Source organism: Pantherophis guttatus, chromosome 1 (assembly GCF_059756535.1).
Source record: "Pantherophis guttatus breed Tessera chromosome 1, ASM5975653v1, whole genome shotgun sequence".
Classification (NCBI taxonomy): domain Eukaryota; kingdom Metazoa; phylum Chordata; class Lepidosauria; order Squamata; family Colubridae; genus Pantherophis; species Pantherophis guttatus.
Genome location: NC_142063.1, coordinates 265,714,557 through 265,731,459, shown reverse-complemented (window position 1 = coordinate 265,731,459; position 16,903 = coordinate 265,714,557). Strand labels below are relative to the sequence as shown.

Below are 16,903 nucleotides of genomic sequence, written 5' to 3'. Positions count from 1 at the left end.
TCCTCTTGAATTGTTAGATTAATTTAAAATGAATTTAGCTCATTTATATTATCATTATGAAAAATGGTTTCAAACAGTGATATGACAATATTATGGTCACACAGTGAGCCAGATATTTAGACTGAATTTGGCATTTTTATCCACTTATTGAGTCTTTCCTAAGAATTTGGGATAGGCAAATATTGTTATTTGATCCTGTTAAATGTAACGTTGCCAGGTGTAAGTTGTTCCAAGTAAAGCTGCCTTTTGCAATTGCCTAATGGTGATTTTGTCAATGCCAATGATGTAACTTCAATTTTAATTTAATTTAATTTAATTTCCAATTTATATACCGCCCTTCTCCCTGAGGACTCAGGGCGGTGTACAGCCAAGATAAAAAACATAGAATACAAATATTAAAACATTTAAAAATATATATAAATTTTGGCCCGAAAGTTAAGAATCACAGACTAATTAAAAGAATTTAAAAATTTTAAAAATTTCTTCTTAAGCCAACCCGGCTTGTTGAAAAAGATAGGTTTTCAGGGAATGACGGAAGGCATTGAGGTCCTGGATTCTTCTTATCTCCGGGGGCAACTGATTCCAGAGGGTAGGTGCCCCCACAGAGAAGGCCCTCCCCCTGGGGGCCACCAGCCTACATTGTTTGGCTGATGGCACCCTGAGGAGGCCCTCTCTGTGGGAGCGCACGGGTCGATGGGAGGACATCGGTAGCAGCAGGCGGTCTCGGAGATAGCTAGGCCCAATTTACTTCAAGTGGACTCCAAATTCAAATCTTATTTTTAATGGCACAATTAAGGATCCACCCTAATCTGCATGATTTGAGAAGTCATTAAAACTCTGGTATCTTATCATATGAGATGCTAACTGAAAAATCACAGTAATTCCATTCTCATGATTTGTATTTATATTTTATATGATAGCAAAAAGCCAGATAAACTAACAGAAGAACTGAATTTAGAAGGAGAAAAGCCCCCAGGCGAAGATCAGATGAAAATGAAATGGGAAAGTCTCAATCAAGAATTCAGCATTAAGCACAGACTTCTACAGAATGCTCTGGAACAAGAACAAGAGCAGTCAGTAAGTAACCTTTCAGAATTGTTTTTGTCATTCTTCATATGAACAATGTTAAAGGTTAGCTTAGCAATGTTTCATATGCAGATGGAAAAGGACCTAAATAGGGACTACAGGTAATCCTCAACTTTCGACCACAATTGAGCCCAAAATTTCTGTTGCTAAGACAGACATTTGTTATGTGAATTTTGCCCCATTTTAGGACCTTTCTTGCCACAGTTGTTTAGTGAATCACCACAGTTGTTAAGTTGGTGACCTGGTTGTTAAGTGAATCTGGCTTCCCCATTGACTTTGCTTGTCAGAAGGTTGCCAAAAGTGATCCCATGACTCTGGGACACTGCAACTGTCATAAATATGAATCAGTTGCCAAGCGTCTGAATTTTGATCACGTGACCATGGGGATGCTGCAATGATCATAAGTGTGAAAAATGGTCATAATTTACTTCTTTTAGTGCTTTTGTAACTTTGAACAGTCACTAAATTAACTGTTGTAAGTCAAGGACTACCTGTACTGAAGCTCACTTTATATGGTGAAGACACTCAGAAGTACTTGCTGGTGCAGAATGCATCAGGGAGACTAGAAGCAAGAGCAACCTACTGTTCTAGAATTACTCCTATCTTGCAGTTGCTGCAATTGATGCATCATTTCAAGATGCTGGTTATTACCCATAACCAGGGGTGAAATGCTCCCGGTTCGGACAGGATCACCCGATCCGGTAGCGATGGAGGCAGGTGGTTTGGAGAACCGGTAGCAAAAATCCCTGCTCCCCCCCCCCCCCCCCCATGCCCAGCTGAGCCGCACAATCATCAGAGGCTTTATCTTTTAATTTTTAAATGCATTTTTTCTACAACCACTTCGGCCGAAAAAATGCTTTTAAAAGTTAAAAAAAAAGCCTCTGACGATCGCGTGGCTCAGCTGGGATTGTCAAAGGGATCGTCAGCTGACAATCCCAGCTGAGTTGCCTGATCGGCAGAGGCTTTTTTTCTTTTAAAAGCCTCTCTGACGATCCAAGCTGAGTTGCCTGATTGGCAGAGGTTTTTTTTCTTTTAAATGCCTCTGATGATCCAAGCTGAGTTGCCTGATCGGCAGAGGTTTTTTTTCTTTTAAAAGCCTCTGCCGATCAGGCAACTCATCTTGGATCATCAGAGCCTTTTGAAAGCATTTTTTTACAACCTCTTTGCCAAAGAGGTTGTAGAAAAAAATGGTTTTAAAAGAAAAAAAATTGGCCACGCCCACCTAGTCACATTACCCACCACCACCAAGCCACCCACACAGAACCGGTAGTAACAAATTTTAGATTTCACCACTGCTCATAACCATATATGATGTGGCATTTGGTTATTTTAGTGACTCCTTTCCTGAGCATGATTATATCCATCTGGTCCAATTACTGAAAAAAAGCCTGCTACAATTTCTACTCCCTTATGTGATAATGAAAGGTTGTGAAACAGAAGGCTGGAGTCAAGCTTTTGACATTCAGTTTTCCTGGAGTTTCATTTAATAAGGTTTATTGTAAAGGTATGAAGCCATCTCAGCAGCTGGATTTTTTTCCCACTTTAAAAACCAATTTATCTCTCCACTTTTAAAGACAGAAACTTTTTCCATTTTTTAAAACCTCTCTGTAAATGGCAAGGAGCTAATAGATGGAGCAGAGCAGATAGTGAGCACATGAATCTCTCTTAGGTTCTGAATGTAGCATTGCAGGAGGCCAACTCAGTAAAAGCCCCCAGATTATGTGAGAAGATAACTCCCGATGAAGACTGGGAGTTAGTATCTGGGAGACTAACAATCTTCTAGAACAGAGGCCCCCAACTTTTGGGGCACCAGGGTCCGGTTCCGTGGAGAAAGGTTTTTCCAGGGACCACAGGGGGCATGGTTTCACATGTTGCCTGCATATCACAGATGGGGCTTGCCTTGTTTGTACAGCCTGGTTTCTGGCATGCTGCAGCCCGGTGCCAGTCCATGGGCCAGGGGTTGGAGACAGTGGTGGAATTCAATTTTTTTTACTACCAGTTCTGTGGGCGTGGCTTGGTGGGCGTGGTGTGGCTTGGTGGGCGTGGCTTGGTGGGCATGGCAGGGGAAGGATACTGCAAAATCTCCATTCCCACCCCACTCTGGGGCCAACCAGAGATGGTATTTGCCAGTTCTCCGAACTGCTCAAAATTTCCTCTACCGGTTCTCCAGAACCTGTCAGAACCTGCTGGATTTCACCCCTGGGTCAGTCTATAAGTATTGTTAAATAAATAAACATCTAAAACAATCGTAACAGGGTAAGGAGAAGGAAAAAAAAGTTTCATTTATTTTTCTCATATGTCTGAAATATTTTAATTATTATTTCCCCCCCCCCCAACAGGTTTACAGTAGACCAAACCGGCTTATGCCTGGCATGCACAAAGAAGAAGGGAAGTCTCAAGATAAAGCATCAGTTAAATCTTTACTGGTTGGTTTGAATGAGGCTTTCAAAAGTGTTCCTTCCCAGGTAGAATATTTTAATTTTAATCACTTAAAAAATCTTAGCTGTTTTGTAGAATAAGTTAAACAATATTTTAATTGATTTTTAAAAAAATTATTTGCAAAGATAAAATTTTGCCCCTCTGTCTCTCTCCAGATATATAACTCCTTTTAAATGATTTTTTTTTCCAGGCTAGAGGTGCTGAAAAGGAGAATCTGCAGTTTGAGCAAAAGCTATACAGAGGTGTTTCAGCTACCTCATCTTGGCTAGATGGGGTGGAAGAACATTTGTTTGTTGCCACGGCCCTATTACCTGAAGTGACAGAAACGTGCCTTGATAATCAAGAAGTAAGACAATCATTAACCTATGAGTTAAATTTGACCTCTTTTCAGTTAACAGGTATTGGTTACCACCTTTAGAGCGCTCCATGGCTTAGGACCCGGGTACTTACAAGACTGTCTTCTGCCACAGGTAGCCTCCCACCGACCAGTACGCTCCCACAGAGAGGGCCTCCTCAGGGTGCCGTCGGCCAGACAATGCTGGCTGGCGGCCCCCAGGGGGAGAGCATTCTCTGGGGGGCACCTACCTTCTGGAACGAGTTGCCCCCAGAGATCCCTGACCTTCGTGCTTTTCGAACTGCCCTAAAGACGTTTTTGTTTCATCAAGCCGGGCTGGCCTGACCTACTCTTTTTAAAAAGAATTGTTTTAAAAAATTAGGGTTTTAATACAGGGTTTTTAACTATGGCCAAATTGATTTAATTGGATTTTAATATTGTTTTAAATTTTGTATCTGTGTATTTTATTTGCTGGCTGTTCACCGCCCCGAGTCCCTCGGGACAGGGGACGGTATATAAATATAATAAACTAACTAACTAACTAACTGGAAGAGAAGGCTATACAAGATATGTTTATTAGCATTAATTGTGGAAGAAGCGATGCAAAAAAAAAAAAAACCTTTGTGTCTTTATAGCAGAAAAGCATATTTCATTTGCATTAAAGTAAGTCCCTGAAGTGTTCTATAATGTTTATGGAACTAACTTCTGGGTGGATGTGGCAGGCCTCTGCTAAAACAAATTTGTTAGGGAAAAGGTTAGTGCTACCCTTTCATTCCTAGAAAGTAAATCAGAACAGATCAAGTAATTTCTACAGATATGCACAAAATTGGCTTCTTGGACTGTAGCATACATATAGTGCTTATCCAAAATAAACTAAATAATAACAGGACACTGGTAAAACCACTGCTTGGGAAATAAATGAACAGCCTATATGAATTCCTTGAAACTGTGATCTGTATCCTCAAGAGAGAAGTGAGAGTTTGTGATAATCCTTCTCACCTCTATTTGCCATAAGCTTTTAGAACCATTGGATTTGGATACTGTAAATATGTTTAGATTTGAGATATAATTCTTGTTGCTATTCCTATTGCTAACATTAGTCAAGGAACACATACCAATAAACCTTGAGTTATGATGGTCATTGGGACTGGAAATCCCATCACTAAACAGTGCAATTGTAAAATGCAAGTCACATGACCACATTACTTTGCGACAACAGATGCAGTTGATGTTAAAAGTAAACTGTCCCTCCTCCAGGACTTCACTGATTGTTAAAATGGAAGAGGTGGGAATCCCAGTCAAGGAGTGCAGGGGTTACATAGGTACCATGGGGTGTGTGTGCCGTGAACAGGCACCATGGACTACAAGGGGTGTGCTGATGCCATAGCCAGTAGATGCTACGGACTACAGGCAGATGGTCAGTGAGGCTGTGGGCAGAAGGTGCTGCGGGCATGGATGGAGGGGGTGCTGTGGAGTACGAGATCCCTGGGATCTAATTTTCCATATTGGAGATCCTCAAAGAAACAGCATTGGGGGTGACTTATACAAGTAACTCACAACCTTCTGAGCTTGCTTTGCTTGTAGCAGAAAGGTCACAACTGGCAATCAATTGACTGCGAGATTGTCATTGTAAGCCAATTGTCAAGTGCCCAAAACACAATCACTTATGTATAGAGCTGCTGTGACAAATATATCTTGAGGATCCATCCTAAGTATCACTCATTCAATGCCATGGTAGCTTGAACAATCTCTGAATGAATGGTCATAACCTGAGCACTACCTATATAATATTGTTTTTCACAATCATCTATGGTTTTGTATCTGTTTTGTTTTGCAAAGTTTTAATTTTAAAAGCATGTTGTTTTTATTTGAATCCACTTTAGTCTCTTGCTAAAGATATCAAGGAAATGACAGAAAAAATGGATAAGAGCAAGGATTTATTTTCTCATGTGTTTCCTGAGAGTGCTGATAACCGAGATGTTATAGGAGACACTTTGGACAGTTTGTTACAGAGATTAACATTACTAGATACACTAGTAAATCAAAGATGCCAGCATATGAAAGAGAGACTTCAGCAGATACTGAATTTTCAGGTAAATTTTGTCCTATTCTCTTAAGAATTTCTACTGTACTGTTAAAGGTTTAAAAAGTGGGTAATGTAATTATATTTTTCTAAGCTGGTTTTGTATAGTGGTTAAGGCACCAGGTTAGAAATGAAGAGGTTATTAGTTCTAGTCCCACTTAAGGTATAAAAACAGTCAGATGATTTGGGATCAATAACTCTCTAACAAAGCACTTCCAAAAAATCTTGCCAAAAAACCTTTGTCAGGAGTCAAAACTGATTCAAAAGTGCACAAAGCCACACAAAATATATTTCTATAGATTCTTTCTTGCTATCAGAACCTTATATAAAAATATAATGGTAAAAAGACCCTGTTTCTGCTTGTAGCATGCTAATTGCTATGTCTGCAATATGTTCAGTCTCTAAATAATGTGGTATTTAGGATTGGGCTCAGTATAAAAGTTACTCCCAAAGGTGCTCTTTTCAAAAAGCAACTGGATTTTGTTTTTCAAAGTCCAGTTGCCTTTTGAAAAGAGCACCTTTGGGACAATCATGACCTGGATGCCTGAGAATCTGCATAGGTACAAAGGTCACTAATTTTACCAAAGCATATTGAATAGAAATGATCAAATAAATAGAGATGCCAAAAATTGCAGGATTATTTTATCAACCCCAGACAAAACTCCAAAGTAACCTGATAGCCCTTGCATTGACACAGCGTGGATTTCATTTGTAAAGACATACTAAATACCAAAGCAATAAATAACTACATTGTTTTAAAAGTTAAACCAATATTAAGCAGCTGTTTGGTAAATGAAAACCACTTCTGCAAACCTTGCCAAGAAAATTGTAGGGATTTGTCCAGGCAGCCATCAGGAGTCAAAAACTGACTGAAAGGGTCACACACATCCAAACGTGGCTTTTTTGTATACAAATTAAGATATTAGTTCATGAAGTAATTAACTAAATGAAAGAATAGCCTCCCACTTAATGCCATCTCTAAGGAAGGATGACTGATGCCTTTACCAGACAATGAAAGACACCAATTCTGAGGAAACTAGTTCAGTTCAGTTCATCATATACAGATAACTAAGGATGGCAAGAGCTATCAGCACAGCCAATGTATAGTACAAGTTGAATGATGCTAGTCACTCAGTAATTGTACAGGAATTGGGAGTTCTTCTGGCTTATAATAGTCTCTTCTGAAGATCTGAGTCAATCTCAAAGTTTTATTACCTGCAAACTGCCTGTTATCACAAGCCACAAGGAAAAATGTTGCACAATAGAAAACTTGGACAATAATGACAATAACGTTCTGTTATTTCCATATATTAACTTTTTTTTTTCAATTACCAACAGAATGACCTGAAGTTGATGTTTACTTTATTAGCTGATAATAAATATATTGCACTGCAGAAACTAGCAGAAGCAGTTGAACGCCCTGAAACAGAACAAATACAGGTACTATTGATTGAACATTTTTATATTCTTAAGGATTGAGAAAGATATGGTATGATGAACATCAACAAGTTACTTAGAAGGTAGTATCAGATTACAGGCAGTGCCCATCAGTATTTATTCTAATGAATAAATAATGCCTGAAATACTTTTTGTATGGGAGTAAATAGACATGCCTTTGAAAAAGAATTCTGCTTGGCAGTGTTATAAATTTCAACAATAATTTAGTTTTCTTTTCTTACATTTTGTCAGATTACTTAACCTGACTGGGCAGCTCTACAGCAGAAAGTATATATAAAATTAACTTGGTGAATTTTTAGAACTTCAATTTTACTTGGCAAATTAGAGAAACATTTAAAAGTCAACAAGAATAATGAACACGCTCCTGAAGAACCCAAAATATTCTTTGTGCCTAATAACCCACAGATGATTAAAAACTTTTGAGTCTTTCTTTTGTCTTTGACAAATGGCATGCAATCAGAATTGTAGTGTAGTGTAGTGTAGTGTCATATCATATATCATATCATATTCTTATAAGTATTTCTCACCAAGAGACTTGGTTTGATTTTAACACTTAATCAGACTACCATCTGGAATGTTGCTTATTCCTAGGTTTATCTCATGTAGGTATCATCTCTACTGAATTTCCATTTGTTACATCAAGGCTCCTTGAAATTTAGGTTTTTTGACATTACAGTGAATTGTTCTTCTTTAATAGGCTATTGAGCAAGTAGAACAAGGACTGAAAGACTTAGATGCAGGTATCACTGAATTAAAGAAACGTGGAGATAAACTGCAAATGGATCAATCTTTCATGCAAGAATTATCCAAACTTCAGGTAATAAAACTATTAGAAACAACTTTTTACAATTATCAGCATAGTAGTTGTTTTCCTTTTTTGCTGATGAACTATCTATTTATTATTTATTATCTATTTATAGATAAGAAATTCATTTTACATGAAACAGATATAAAATAACTTCAGAAGATTGCAAAAATCATTGCATTTGCTTCATTTGTCAACTGACATCAAAAAATAAAATTTTGATGGAAATGTAATGATCATAAGGATTAATGTAGCTCATATAGCTCCCTTATCCTGATTGCCATTACTGGCCCTAAGTAATTGAACTTGTATTCTAATTTCTTTTTCTTCTGTGATTATAATGTAATTTCTTTTCTTTTTCTTTTCATCTATCAGGATATGTATGATGAGTTAATCATGATCATAGGATCACGGCGCAGTGGATTGAATCAAAATCTGGCACTGAAGGGTCAATATGACCAAGCTTTGCAGGATCTGGCAGACCTGATTGAAACTGGGAAAGAAAAGATGGCAGGTGATCACAAACTGATTGTTGTCTCCAAAAAGGAAATCCAACAGCTTCTTAACAAGCATAAGGTAAAAACAATTCTTAAATTTATAATTTACTCTTGCTGCCATTTAACAGAGCCCTTTGTAATTCTCTTCTTTCCCAATCTGGAAAGAGAGTAGTTATTTCAATGTGCTTAAATGCCATTTGGAATAATTGTAAAGCTAATGATGGCTAAAAGAAATTTTATTTATTTATGCAAATATTTACCTCAAAAGACTCATATAATAAATGACTCTTGTACAATAATAAATGGACTACACAAAATGCAGAGGTGATGAAAATAACTGTCAAAATGCCAAACTATGAAAAGCAGACTACTAAGGGCTGCCTTCACAGTTTGGCATTTTGTCGATTATTGCTTAATAAAATGCCAAACCATGAAAAGCAGTTCCTGTCCCACATTTGTGTCAAAAAAACCTATCAGAATAAAATGCTTTTGACTGCAAAAAGTAAACAAGGCAGTGGTTCCATGTACTTCAAGGTGACAAAATATTCCCTGGGTTATTTTTGGGTTGTCACTTCTTTAATGTTACGTGAGGTAGAGATTCTCAGCAGCCATTCTCAAGACAGAACAGGTTAAGTCATGTAGAATTGTATAAATTAAAACCAGTCACCTTGCATTTGACCTAGAAACCTATTTGTTTGTTTAGTACAATTTAGAGTCTACCAAGAGCCAAATACCTCTGGGCAACTTGTACTTTTTAAAAAATAATATGAGAGATCCAGAAGGCAAATTCTCTATGACAAACAAAGCATCCTGTAGGGACTCAACCTCCATTCTATCCCAATACTTGGGAAAACAGTCAAATTTCAATGGCTTTATGAATGTGAGCAGGGTGGGAATCAGTGATGGAATTCAACTTTTTTTACTACTGGTTCTGTGGGCATGGCTTGGTGGACGTGGCAGGGGAAGGATACTGCAAAATCTCCATTCCCACTCTACTCCAGGGGAAGGATACTGCAAAATACCCATTCTTCCCCACTCCTGGGGGAATGATATTGCAAAATCTCCATTCTCATCCCACTCCAGGGGAAGAATACTGCAAAATCCCCATTCCCTCACCACTCCAGGGGAAGGTTACTGCAAAATCCCCATTCCCTCCCCACTCCAGGGGAAGGATACTGCAAAATCCCCATTCCATCCCCACTCCTGGGGGAAGGATACTGCAAAATCTCCATTCCCACCCCACTCTGGGGCCAGCCAGAGGTGATATTTGCTGATTCTCCGAACTACTCAAAATTTCCACTACCGGTTCTCTAGAACCTGTCAGAACCTGTTAAATAGCACCCCTGGTGGGAACTTTACAAATCTCTTAGCAATCATTGCTATAACTGAAGGACAGGTGTAATTCTCTTAAATTTAATCATCTGTTTGTAATGGAGCCACTACATTTTGTTCCAGTTGTGCCTTTTGAGTTGTTTTAAAAAGTAGCTCCATATAAAGTGAATTGGAGTAGTCTAAATGCAAGATGATTAAGGCTTGAGTCATAATGGAAAAGATTTCCCCGCCCCAATTCCATAATGGAATAGATTTCCCCCTCCTTAAGGAGTAGACATGTTTTGACAATATAGTAACCAGAATTTATAGGGATATTTCATATAATTATGTTTCAAAATTGTGTTATAATCTTGGGTGTATTTGCATAAATACTGCTATTTTGTTTTGGGATGCAAAATTAGTTTAAATGCAAAACCACATTATTTAAAAATGTCAAAGATGCTTGCTTCTGACCTGCAGTTGAAAAAAAAAAAAAACATTCTGATTCCTAATATGCATGTGAGGAAGGAATGTAAACTCAATCTTCTCTGAAAGGTAGAAAGTTTTTTTTAGCTAAGCAAGATGCATACTCTGAATAGATTCTGCAGCAAAATCTGTTCCATTGCTCAGAATGTAAATGAGACACAAACTATGGGGAAATCAGGAAATTAAAATTTTAGATTGTTTGTACAACAGCAGAATATTAATGAAATATTATAGTTAATAACAAATAATTATAATTTTCTCAGGAATATTTCCAAGGACTAGAGGCACACACGATCCTAACAGAAACTCTTTTTAGAAAAATAAGCAGCTTTGCTCTTGTGAAGGAAACTCAAATCCACGTAGATCTTATGGCACAAGGCTCTGCAGTGTTAAAACAAGCTCATAAAAAAGGAGTGGAGCTGGAATATATTCTAGAGGTAAAGTTTTCTTTTTTTCTTTTGCTTTAAATTTTAACTTTTCATTAAGTTTGCCTGTGGCATAAAAAGTTTCTTAAGAAAAGTTATGCAAATGTTTGAGGAGAGGCACAATTTGTCTCCTGAAAACATCAAATCAAAAGTTCAGAATCATTTGACCAATCCCAAAATCATTTTGCCACCTGGGCAGTATGGAAATTGTATAACTTCATTTTCATCCCATATATTATATATTATATTATATTTATATTGTTTATTAATTTATTTGGCCAAATAAATTAATTTGGGCCTGGTGACTCAGCAGACTGATAGCATTGTGATTAACACCAGCTGTCTGCAATTACTGTAAGTTCGAATCTCACCAAGCTCAAGGTTAACTCAGCCTTCCATCCTTTCTAAGGTAGGTAAATTGAGGACCCAGTTTGTGGGGGCAATAAGCTGACTTTATATAAATATACAAAAGTATGAAGGCTATTGCTTAATGCATTGTAAACCGCCCTGAGTCTCCGGAAAAGGGCGGCATATAAATCAAATTTTAAAAAAAAATCTCAAAAATTGGTAGCAATTTTTGCATATACTTCTTGTAATACAGGTAATCCTTGATTTATGACTACAACTGAGCCAACAATTTCTGTTGCTAAGCAAGGCACGTTGAGCAAAACAGTTGTTAAGTGAATTTCGCCGAATTTTACAATCTTTCTTGTCATAAATACATGCCAGTTGTCAAGCATCCAAATTTTGTTTCTGTGACCATAGGCATGCTGCAACGGTCCTAAATGTGAAAAAGTGGTCATAAATCTTTTTTTTTTCAGTGCCATTGTAACTTTGAATGGTTACTAAATGAATGGTTGTAAATTGAGGACTACATTTATACACATTCTTGTATCCAGTTTTCTAAAATTGTTTTTGCAATGAATATTCCCTAATCTTCACACATATTTTTCCTTAATCTACATATTTTTATCCCTCCTGGTTTATTTTTTGTTGTTGTTATTGCTAGATAAATGAACTTAAAATATTAGGAAAGTACCATTAAAGGTTGGTAAAGGAAGAGTAGGCACTTAATCTTTTTTCTTTTCTGATTACTTCAGTTTAAATATTTATCCTTGTTTAATGTCTCAATAGACAATAAAGTATAGGCTCCTGTAACCTGTTTTGTTTTTTTGAGAGCTATTTGGAATTTCTCTGCAAATTCCATTGCAGAATTTCTCTGCAAATCATGCAACTTAAATAAAACTTGAAACTGAAGCAGTGATAACTTTCTGAACTGAATGACTGCAGACTGCTTTCCTTTTTAAAGGCAAAATGAGCTGCATTTTGGTGTACTTCACTTGAGACTGCTCAAGTCAACAGAGTGTATTGCATATATAGAGAATAACCAACTAGCAAAATAAAATAAAAAGGGTCTTTTGAAATGTTTTTGGAATTTTAACATAAATGTTTTTAGGATGCAAACAGTAGCAATAGCACTGTTACAGCCTTTTCTAAGCTGTTTACAGAGCCAGTTTATTGCCCCAACAATTTGGGTCTTCATTTTATCAGCCTCGGAAGGATGGCAGGCTGAGTCAACTTTGAGCCAGTGAGAACTGAACTCTTGGCAGTTGTCAGAATTAGCCTGCAATATTGCATTCTAACCACTGCGCCACCACGGCTCTTGCAGCATGATTCTGCTCTCATTTTAAAAAAATGTTAGGACCAAGAAAGTACCAAAATAAGTTTGAGGGAAAAAAGGGAACCCAAATAGCTAATAGCAGTTCTCAGAAAATTTGGAACATTTGGAATACTGTAGTTCCTATTAAAATCAATTCAATGTGTAAGAGTTTTCTGTTAGAGATATATTTGAAAAACACTGAGAAATTATTTGGCAATTATTTGGTTCACAGACTTGGATGCATTTAGAAGAAGAATATCAGGAACTCACACAGCAGTTGGAGGCTGTTGAAACCAACATTCCTAGTGTTGGCTTGGTAGAGGAAACTGAGGAAAGGCTTACTGATCGGATTTCACTTTATCAGGTAATGGCAGTAATTTGTCCATCTGCATTCCTGCACATTTCATACACACAAACGTTTTAGGGGTGACATTGCAGCCCCTGGCTACAGTTAAGAACAGAAGAGACGTATGGATCAGACCAGATGTGTTTCTAGCTGAGGTAACAACACTGAACAAATGCTTGAAGGAGAATACAAGCAGGACATTATATCAGATATCTTTTGGATTTTGTGCATTTACACTAAAAATCAAAGTAGTCATTTATTTGATAAAATGATAAGATGTATATGTTTAACCCAATGCAAATGTGTGCATATTTTTTCTACTTAATTATGCATACATGAGAGGGATTGATTCTCTTCAAGTAGTACATGGGTTTATTTACTTTTCCCCCCAGAGATCTGTTATAACCTGGAATATAACTACTTAGAGACAAGAATAGAGAAGACAACTGTGATTATATATAATTTTGGGTGACTTTGGGGTTGTTATGGGGTTTTGGGTTTTTTTGCATTAATTAGATAAATTAGTTAGACATAAACTAAGTAAGTTGCATATATTGCAGCACAGAACTAAGATAATTTTTTCTAGGAACTTGTACATGAAGAGAAAAGGCTTATCTCTTCTTTTTCTAGCAAGACCTTGCATATAAATGTATGAACTACTAAGCTCTAGACAGGAATAGTTCTTGTGCATCCCAGTGGAAACTTTTTTCATAAGTATTCAAGCCCCATTTGCAGTTACATTTTGCTAGTGATTGTTCTAAGGAGGGGAAAGGGAAAGAAAAAAATCCACAATAACCTTGTGTTATAGGTTTGGATGACTCTCTTTACATCTGTCATTTATTTAAAAAAGAAAATCATGACTGGATATTATATATTGGAAATTAATTTTCCTAGATCACAGTCATTGTTAAGTATTAGTTTTTTCTTTGCAAATATCATCCGAGCCTGTATCCGTATTATTTCCTGTGGCAATTATTTCTAACTTAGTTTAGGCTAAAGATCAAGCCATACGGTTGCAACATTATGCAGGATGTAAGTGTATGATATGTAGAATATTTGAATGTGCATGTATGGCATGCATGTATATGAGCATGTGTGTATTTGAGTATGCATGTATGGAAAGTTAGAGTATCTGGGTAAACTAAAAGCAAAGAATTCATTAACCATGAACAAGGTTTAATGTATACTTAATACATTAAATTGTTACCGAAATGTATGTTTTCACATCAACAGGGAACATTTTAATGGTAAAGTTGTAGGTTCCTTTTTACTTATGGATTATAGTAAAGAAAGAAATCATTGCAGTTTCATATTGTCTCTTATTGTCTTTTGTTATCAAAGCACCTGAAATCTAGCCTTACTCAACACCAACCCAAACTTTACCAAGTGCTGGATGATGGGAAAAAACTACTGTTCTCTGTGACATGTTCAGAATTGGAAACTCAGCTGAACCAGATAGGGGAGCATTGGTTAAATACTACCAACAAAGTTACTAAGGAAATGCACAGACTGGAAACTATCCTTAAACTCTGGACAAGGTAATGCAAATGACATGAAAAAACAATAGGTTTGGATTCTTTATCATTTTGTATTTCATCAATACAGTTACCTGTATAATATCTTTTATTACGTTTTGAAATTTGAGAGAATTCCAAGAAAACAATGGTAGAGTTCAACTTTCAACCCTAGCTAACTATTATTGGCATCCAACCTGGGGAAGAGTTGAATTATTACAGTATTTCCAGGGATTTATATACTTTTGGTTTATTGTTGTGGTTGCTTTATAATTTAACTGTGTTGGATATAACTCATCCATAATGAGTTGGGTAGGCTATAAAAACTGTAAAATGAATGAATGAGTGATGAATGAATGAATGAATTATAAAGAACAAATTAAGTATCATTCAAAGAGTCCAAAGCAGCCTAAATTAATTATATTTTCCCTCCATTGCCAAAGCAGATAATCTGGCTTGCAGAAGCATTATTTACTTTAGAAATATCATATATCTAAATGAAAAACACTAAGAAAGTGTGAAATCTAAGACACACTAGAAAGAAACTATAAAATACCTTCCAGGAAGGAAAAGAGTTGAATTTTATGGTTCATTGTGTAATGCTCAGTGTATGTACTGTCATGGCTCTTGACTGCCATTTCCTTTTTCAAATAAGGGAGTCTTTGCAAATCACAAAATCTATCTGCTCCTACCAAGGGAAGAATTGAAATTGGTTGGTATATATATATGTATTAAATTGTTGCTTATGACAGTGTACAATTTTACATAAAAATAATCAATGGAATTTAAATGAATGTGAATATTCAAGATAAAATATTTTATCAGGGACTTCCGGTCTGGCTTCCGTCGCCACCAGATGGTCCTCCGTGACCGCCAGCCCCGTTGCCTGTAAAGAGCCGCCTTTACATCTGAAAGGCGGCTCGAAAAACTCCATTTCCTGATGGAAATGTGAGCCAGAGCAGGCGAGGGCAGGTAGAGCCCTCTGCGAAGTCCCCAGAGTTTTTTTTTTACTCTTGGGGACAAGCAGAGCGGGGCTCCCTATTTTCGCTCGCCGCTGCTCCGGGCTTCGGGAGGACTCCGCCTTTTTGCAGAGCTAGGCGCCGGGACCGGACCAACTAATAAAATAACAGATGGTTCAGTTAAAGAGAGCGAGATTTGTACCTGGGACCCTAAACCGCAAGTATTTTTAATGATTTTACAAGTGTTTCTAACTGAACGGAAAAAATAAATTTAAAATGGCGACTGCTGAGGCTTGAGAAGAAAGCCGAAAGTGAAAGTCCTTCCGTAATAAGCTACACAGTAGCGAAATATACAGTGCTGGCTAGACTAGAAGGAAAATATCCATTATAAGTTTCTTTTTTTTGGAGATCTGTATTTGATCTTGTTTGGGGAGAAGTTTTCTATTAAAAAAAAAAAGAGCTTTTTTGTGTGGCAGGATGGCTGACAAACAAGCAGTGAGGGGGTGTTCCCCCATCCACAATTAGCTGAACAAGCTCTGAGCCTACAGACTTTGCAGAATGGTTTTAATTTAAAAGAATTTCTTCAGGAGGAAATGGTAAAATATCATGAGACTATGAACCAGAAATTTGAGAAATTAAGGCAGGAAATTAAAGAAATGATACAACTAAAGTATGATAATCTGCAACGAAAGATTGTAACAGTGACTAATGCTTTTTCAGAAGTTGTTATAAAGATGGATACAAATATCAAATTATTAGAGTCTAAAATGGAGGAAGTTGATGATAAGATTTATAATTTGGACAATAAAATACAAAGAATTGAAAATGATTTGATAAATATTCAAGACAATAGTTTAGAAGTAAAGTCTAAAAAGGAAGCTGGTCACGAGACTTACAATGCAGAAGATATAAAGCAAGGGATTGAAAGAGAAGTTGTAATGATGCAATACAGGCTCACAGAATTTGCGGTCAGAATGAGAGGATTACAGGAAAATAATAGAGATGATCTAAGAAAAATATCTGCTCAAGTTCTGGCTGGGATTTTAAAGGTTCATCCTGAGGAGGTATCTTGCAAGATTGACAAGGCCTATAGAGTAAATTCTTGGATTGCAAAGCAAAGGCAACTGCCTAGAGATGTGGTGATTTACTTTACAGATAAAGAAATAAGAAATGATATTGTGCAAAAATCCTTTAATTCTACTCCACAATTGTATGGAAGAAAGATCTGGATATATAAAGAATTGCCGCCTAAGTTGTTAAAAGATAGAAAGAAATTTGGACTTTTGGTGACTGAGCTAAAAAAACAAAATATTTCATTCAGGTGGGATGCTCCAGTTGGTATAATATTGAGATATCAAGGAGAAAGATATCAGCTAAATACTGTTGAAAAAGTGGAAGAATTTTACTACAAGGTCCTCAAAAAGCAAAATCAACAAGAGATAGAAATTCAAGAAAAGCAGAAGGAGGTGGAAGTAATGAAGAAACAACAAGTTACAGAGG

The 16,903-nt window shown here is 36.8% G+C and overlaps 1 protein-coding gene across 12 annotated transcripts in view; it reads left to right on the top strand.

Moving 5' to 3' along the window:
* SYNE1 (spectrin repeat containing nuclear envelope protein 1) overlaps positions 1 to 16,903 on the top strand; it is a 309,363-nt gene that overhangs the window by 208,744 nt on the left and 83,716 nt on the right. For all 12 annotated transcript variants that reach the window (XM_034419047.3, XM_034419038.3, XM_034419043.3 and 9 more), the window contains 10 exons: positions 921 to 1,077; positions 3,426 to 3,551; positions 3,716 to 3,871; positions 5,743 to 5,952; positions 7,281 to 7,382; positions 8,098 to 8,217; positions 8,581 to 8,781; positions 10,763 to 10,936; positions 12,817 to 12,948; positions 14,272 to 14,468. In XM_034419047.3, the coding sequence (XP_034274938.2) occupies positions 921 to 1,077; positions 3,426 to 3,551; positions 3,716 to 3,871; positions 5,743 to 5,952; positions 7,281 to 7,382; positions 8,098 to 8,217; positions 8,581 to 8,781; positions 10,763 to 10,936; positions 12,817 to 12,948; positions 14,272 to 14,468 (1,575 nt within the window). The remainder of the gene's footprint in view (positions 1 to 920; positions 1,078 to 3,425; positions 3,552 to 3,715; positions 3,872 to 5,742; positions 5,953 to 7,280; positions 7,383 to 8,097; positions 8,218 to 8,580; positions 8,782 to 10,762; positions 10,937 to 12,816; positions 12,949 to 14,271; positions 14,469 to 16,903) is intronic.